Genomic DNA, 6,852 nt, shown 5'->3' with positions numbered 1-6,852 from the left:
GTAAGTACCCCGAGCCGGCGGCTCCCGGCGGGATTGCGGCGTCCGCGAGACAGAGGTGGCCGGGGAGTTCCGCCGCCCTCCGTGTGTGTATATAACGAGGGGGTGGCGGTTCCGGCCCCTTCCTCCTCTGCCCGTTTCGCTGCGGTGCTCGGAGTCCCGCGGCAGCCGCCCCTCAGCGCCCGCCGCCCCGCGCGGAGCTCCGCGCTGCTGGCGTTGGTTCTGTAGCCCCTTCCACACCCGCACAGCGCGAAGTTGCGCCAGAACTGCGGCCTTCGCCCCAGACCCCAACCGCTTTTTGAGACCAGTCGAGTGCCCTCCGCTGAGAGTGCTTTCCAGTCGTGGAAGAGCAAGCATGTGGTCGGCTCTCCTGTTATTTCGGGGGGGGTCTAAGGGAGAGGAAGAGATGAGCGCGTTATTTTTTTAACCTCTAATAACTCATCTAAATGTTGGGCTGTGAACTCAGGTCTCAAGTGATGCATTTCAGTCCGAGTGTCAGGGGCGCTGATTTCTGCTGAGACTTGTGTGGTTTCTTCGCAGCGGTGTTTCGGCCACATGTGGTACAAACACCAAAAACAGTGATTTCTTTTCCCGAATGCGTTGGGAATGAGCTGTAATTGTCAGTGTAGTTTCTGTGTAACACCACTTCCTAATGGCTTACCTCAGGAATTGCGAAGTCTGGTTTTATTTGCAGTGGCTGGAGTTGAGGGAAGCCTATTATCTTGACCTAAAATGTTATTTAAATAAAAAGAGGAAAGAGGGGGACAGGCAACTCCAGAAAAGAAAGAAGTGCTGACACACGAGCAGAAATGTCAGGGCCTTAATCCAGTTTTCCATCGCTTCTGACCATGCGTTGTGTTCTGCAGTCAGTATTGCTTCCTGTGCCGCACGTGAAGTGTTCAGTTTTCGTAAAATGCTGTTCCCAAGTATTTACTCTGCAACAACTGTACAACTGCTTCAAAAGCTAACGTTTGCTGCAGCAAGTAAAGCCCTCTTCTGCCTGTGTAGAAGTAGCGTGAAAGCTGGAAGTTGTTTAAAATGTCGAAGATTGTCCTTATTTCAGTCACTTGTTTGGTTTTGTGTCTGTCAGCCTGTAACCCTAACAGATATTGTCGTGTCCATAAAGGAGCTTTACTGGTTTTCTAGCTGCAGTTTTAACCAGGCAGACCTGACCTGCTCAGACAGGCTTAGGCTGTTCATTATTGCTAAAGATAAATGAGAGCAATATAATGGTAGGAAGAACTCACTTTGTGAGGGTCTCTGATTACAAAGTTTGAAACTACCACTGTGCAGATAAACTCTTGTTCGGTCACTTGGAAGTCTGGAGCTCACACAGTGCTGCAGGAATGGCTCATTGGTGTCGTTCATGTTTGCTAATTTAAAAACAAACAAACAAAAAAACTTGCCCATGAAGATAAAGTAACTTAAGAAGGGGGGGGGGGGGGGGGGAAAATCCAGAACTTCTGAATGTTTTAATTTTGCTGCTTATGAATTATTCTCCTCAGGGACCTTAATGGAAATAACATCACCAGAATCACCAAGACCGACTTTGCTGGTCTAAGGCACCTTCGAGTTCTGTAAGTTCTCTCTTTCTATTCGCTGATGCTTCCTGGACTGATGCTACAGCTCATGTTATAAAAATTGTAGAGCTAATTATTCTCTGGTTTATCCATCGCTTTGCAACTATTGTGCTACTGCTTCTGAATTTACAGCCCCTCCCCCATGTTATACGCTGGTAGAAATAAGTTAGCAAATGCCTTAAATGTCATCTTGATTATCATTCTTTAAATCTCAAGACTGTAAAGTGAATGGAAGTTTTAATTTGGCTTGTAACTTGTAAGAAAGAGTTGTTAAAATTGCTTAAGCTTAGTAAATTTATAGTTTATGTTGAAAATGGGTACGCTGAAGTATAGGGGAATTCATTTATGAGGAAAGTTATTCCTTTACTCAGTATAAAAGCAAGTCTCAGTTGATGATTATTGCTTTTCTACAGTTTTTTTGGAAAAAAAAAAAAAAGAAAAGAATATACTTTAACAGTGAATTTGACCAGGGAATAATTTGGATTGGTTCTGTAAATCCTTCTGCAAGTGTTATGAAGCTTTTCCAGGACTGGGTTTCAGGGAAGGTAGGGTAACTGAGAGCAAGTTTAAAATACTGTACAATTAGCTTATTTGTTAAGGCTGTTTTATTCGAGCAAGTAGTCAAATAAAAGCCTTTTTTATTCTTAAACAGTGTATCATGTTGTAGTAATTTTTAATTTTTGTTAAGCTACTATAATGGTGATAATCCACTCTTTTTTTTCTGCGTGCCACAGTTCTGTATTTGTGTTGTTCTTATATGAGACTCATTATGAGACTCATTTTGCTTTTGTACTGTTCAGCTGAAGTCCTAAAGCTCACTGGAGAGCATTGACATATGTGCATGGCATGTATACTTCAACTTGAGTCTCTTCAATCAAATGAATAAAAGTAAAATCTATTTTAATGAGGGTTATTTTTTCCTTTTTTTTTTTTTTTGGCTATATGAGCCCATGCAAAGTGTGGGGCAATAGAAGTCAAAAATGTTGCATTGGTCGTCATGCTAGAATAACTGTAGTAGCATTTTAATGAAGATAGGGATGTCTGTAAATGACTGCTGTTAATGCAACAAGTGGTCTTGGAACTGTTAAAACTTATGTATAAAAATTTCTCCGTTTCAGTCAGCTCATGGAGAACAAGATTAGCACTATTGAGAGAGGAGCATTCCAGGATTTAAAAGAACTGGAGAGGCTGTAAGTATTCCTAATCCTAAATGTATAAGAAAATTTCTTACCAAATCATGCTAAAGCACACATGTTTAAACTTGGGATACCCTTATTGAGGTACAGGAGCAGTAAGAAATTCTCAAACAATATGGGTGTTGAGGGGAAAGCTTGATAGAGCAGTCCAGATTTGAGGTGTAAACTTCAATATCTTACTGAAAATATCTTGAATGTTATGAAATGTGTTCCCATAGACACTTCTTAAAATGTGAATACGACTCTAACAGCCTGTTTTTCCGGGTATTGGGTGTTTTATATGATGTCTCTTTGGAAATTACTGCTTGTTGTGAAGAGTTATCTTGACACGCAGCAATAGCTGAATTTGATGCCAGTTCCTGCATAAAGCTTTTATGAAGACTTAAGGAAAAAATATGAACTTAATTTTCTGAGATGAATTGAACTTGACTTTTAAAGGTAAATAAATAGAAGTGCGTGCTGCAGGGAGGAGAGAATTTTGTCCAGTAAAGCTGAAATGTGGACATTGGCTTTTTTTTTTATTATTATTATTGCAGGCAGGACGTAAATAGAAAATTGTGTAAAAGGGTAGCAGAGAAGCTGGACAGGTCTGGGAATTAATTTTCTGTGTATACTTGATCTTGCTGCATTTCCTCAAATGAAAACATTGCTTAAAATGCATTGTACAACTTCTCTTACAAAATGGATCTCATTAAAGGCCAGATGCTGACAGTTGAGTATAGTTTGAGCTTGGAGCTTGGAAAGCCTGAGAAAACAACTATTACTGTATGTTCATGTAGAACTGTAGTGCTTTCATCATTAGGCATCTTAGTTGCTGCATTTTCATTATATCGCTTTTCTTTATGCTTGCCTCTGGGATCTTGTTTACTTGCATTCACTGGTGCCTTAACTTCAGAACGATATCTCTCCTGCACTGCAAAGCTGCACTGGCTTAAACAGTTTCTTATAACAGCTATGCTCTGGATCTGTGCATAAGGCAAAAACATTCAGCCATTATTTCTTGTAAATATGGACACAGCTTTTCAAGAAACTTAGTAATGGCTAATTTATAATTCTTAGATCTAAAATATTGTGGGCTTGAGATAATTGTCCATCTCTTTTTTTTTTCTTTCCCCCCCTCAAATAAAGTAACCTTTTGACCTCAGCATTGGAAGCGTTACTGTGTTGCATAGCATTTTTTGAATAATTTTAAATTGGACTGCTCTGAGAATTGCGTAGTCAGATTCTTCAAAGTCATATTAAAAGACTTAATGCAACATTTTTTACAATGTGTTTTAAACTTTAGTACAAAGTTTAGGGACTCGGTGTAGCTTTTCCTGCTGAGGAATATATTGGAATAATATGTACGCATTCCTAAATTTGGTTTATAGGGTCTAAGAAGAAATTAAACAGCAGTGTAGTTTGCATTGCAAGGGTAAGAACACATAGATGAAATATTAATAAATGTTTAAAAAAAAACCTTGCACTTTTGCTCTGCATGTGTCTTGATACTGAGATACAAAACACTTGTGAAGTTTTAAAACAGTATGTTGTCAAGTTCACTTCTTGATTATCTTGAAGAAAGTTCCTGTTACATAATGGTGAATACTTTAATAATGATAAATCCTGAGATTAGCATGTAGGTTAAATACATTTAGTCGTAAGATTTCTTGAGTGCAGAATCGTGATACTGAAAATGATAAATTGGACTTCAATAGTTAATACTTGTAAGAGGTGTTCACTTTTGCTATTACATTTTTACTTTTTTCTTCCTGATGAATCAGTGAAATACTTTGAAAGAAAGTAGTATCACACATCACTGGAACACTTCTAGTTCAGAAGAAAAATTCTGATAACTGCAGCTGCTGTTGTAGGTTATTTTATTTACTCTTCAGCAGGAAAACCAGCTTAGGAAGTTCAGTCAATTTTACACCCACAAAGTTAGATTCTGCTTTGTCTTCAGGATTATTTTCTGTCTGCTTCAGTAATTGTCAGTGTATTTTTAAATTTGCTGAAATTCAGTCAGTGTGAGGTGTGTGGGTGACTTGTAATTTGAATAAATACGCAGGATGTCTTTAAACTGCCGCAGCTGTTGGTTAAGAGCAAATATTTCATATTTGTGAGGAAAAGCTGAGAAATTTCTTCTTGTTTACAACTGCCAAGCCCATCTGACGAAGGGCCATTGTTATCTGACAGCCAATTCATCTCCTTGGGATTCTGAAATTCAGGACTTTTTCTCAGGGAACTTGTGGGTACTTCAAGTGTTTTCTTTTATGCAATAAATAGCAAGTGCTTTAAACTGTGGGTTGTTTTTTAAGATGTAAATGCAGTGTGCCAAGCTACTGCAAAATAATATCTAATGTAGTTCCTTCAATGTGGTAATGGAAACGTGTAAGAGTTTTAGTGGATCCTAAATGAACGTGCTTTGATTTATAAAATTTCTTACAAGTTTATATATATATATTTTTCATGTTAGATTATCTTGTGCTGGAGTATACAGGCTGAATTTGAAAATGTCGTCTGTAGTTCAGTACTCTTTAATGTGAAGAGTGAACCTTTACAATATTTTTTCTTTGTGGAAAAAAGTAAATCTTTTCTTTAGATGAAGTGGTGCTTCTTGTATGGTTTTTTTTTTTTAAACTGGAATTTGAGTAACAAAATCACTTCAGTTACTCGGATTTTCAAGGAGATGCTTGGTTGGTCAGTGATTTACTCATTGTAAATACCCATTTGAAGATGTGGTCATGCAAAATGTTAAATAACTTCAACTCTTTAAGTGTTCTGGGTCATCCAGTCCTGCTTCACTTTCCAAAATTAAGTCTCTTTGTGAAGAAACTCTCAATTTTCTTTCCAGAAGAAAACTGATTAAAGCTATGTATACATCCCTTAGGTAGTTAGAAATGCTTTTCCTGTAGTTTAGTTGAGCTACAAGCAGTCTGTAGTATGCTAGATATAAAACTGTGTATGCAATGCTAACAAGAATGTGTCACACTAGTGTGATTGCAGAGCTGTAATGGAAACCACAACCACAATAAACACTACTGTAACAGGTGATTGTTACGGCAACAGCACTGCTGTTATTTTCAGTTAGCAATAAATGGTCCTGTAGTGGTGCCTGCTATGTAAAGACTGGGAGAGCATTCCAAGGGGGAAACCAGCAGCTTAATCTAGCTAGGTTTTAGATATGTGTGGAAACCTGAGTTGCTGGGGAGACACTAAGTATAGATGAATATGGTTTTACTGTAAGCCTTTTAGTTGGATACCTCTCTGAAAAGTCTTCAGATGCGTATACATTGCAGTATTCCTTTAGGTATAATCCCTGGCAGCATTGTCTGAAGGCTCAGCAGTGAAGGGGGGTTACCAGCTTTGGCCCAAATCAACTTGATACAGTACTGCTTGAGCTCTGAGCTATTAACCCTGCTCTGAATGTAGACTTCTTTACAGCCTGTATCTTCAATGTTTGAATTGTGTCATCTGTTTTGTGTAGATGCTCTCAGTGTTTGGTAAAACAACACTCTTTGAACTTGAATATGTGTAGCTCTGATTCCAATGAATGGGACAGCTTGTACCTCCACTTTCTGAAAACTAGCACCATCATTGGTTGCAGCTTTAAAAGTGATTTTTTTTTTAAGTTGTTAGCCCCAAGGCCTACACCTTCTGAGGTGTTGCAGCTACTCTCAAAGTATTCCAGTGTTTTTACAAGCTATCATCACCTGGAGGGAAGTATTTGGCTGAGGACAGCTGCTCTAGACTATGAACCAGTTCTATTATGAGCTGCTTGACTAAAGTTTCTTGGTTCTTTGTACTCCAGAATTACAGTATAGACAGGTATTGAGTGATAAATACGTTCTTTGCTTGCTTATGTAGCAGAGTGGTTAGCTTTTCATTTGTGGGGGAGGGGTGGAGTTCTTTGGATGATGAATATTTATTTGTCGTTGTTAGTAATTTTATTAGAAAAATATTTACCAAGTAGTTCAGATACCAGCTATGAGTTCTGCAAGGCTATGCTGAACATCCAGATAATGCCAGAACTGGAACAGTTTACAGCAGTAGTTTGAAAACAACCCTGATTTTCCTTCCTGTACTTGTGAATTGAGGTA

The 6,852-nt window shown here is 38.6% G+C and overlaps 1 protein-coding gene across 9 annotated transcripts in view; it reads left to right on the top strand.

The window, feature by feature from the left end:
- Positions 1–6,852, top strand: part of SLIT2 (slit guidance ligand 2) — a 245,505-nt gene that overhangs the window by 1,429 nt on the left and 237,224 nt on the right. For all 9 annotated transcript variants that reach the window (XM_015285716.4, XM_025149451.3, XM_025149453.3 and 6 more), the window contains exons 2-3: positions 1,503–1,574; positions 2,696–2,767. In XM_015285716.4, coding sequence (XP_015141202.3) covers positions 1,503–1,574; positions 2,696–2,767 — 144 coding nt within the window. The remainder of the gene's footprint in view (positions 1–1,502; positions 1,575–2,695; positions 2,768–6,852) is intronic.

The sequence above is a fragment of the Gallus gallus genome, chromosome 4 (assembly GCF_016699485.2).
Source record: "Gallus gallus isolate bGalGal1 chromosome 4, bGalGal1.mat.broiler.GRCg7b, whole genome shotgun sequence".
Classification (NCBI taxonomy): Eukaryota; Metazoa; Chordata; class Aves; order Galliformes; family Phasianidae; genus Gallus; species Gallus gallus.
Note: the sequence above shows the minus strand (reverse complement) of the source record. Positions and strands in the feature narration are given on the sequence as shown.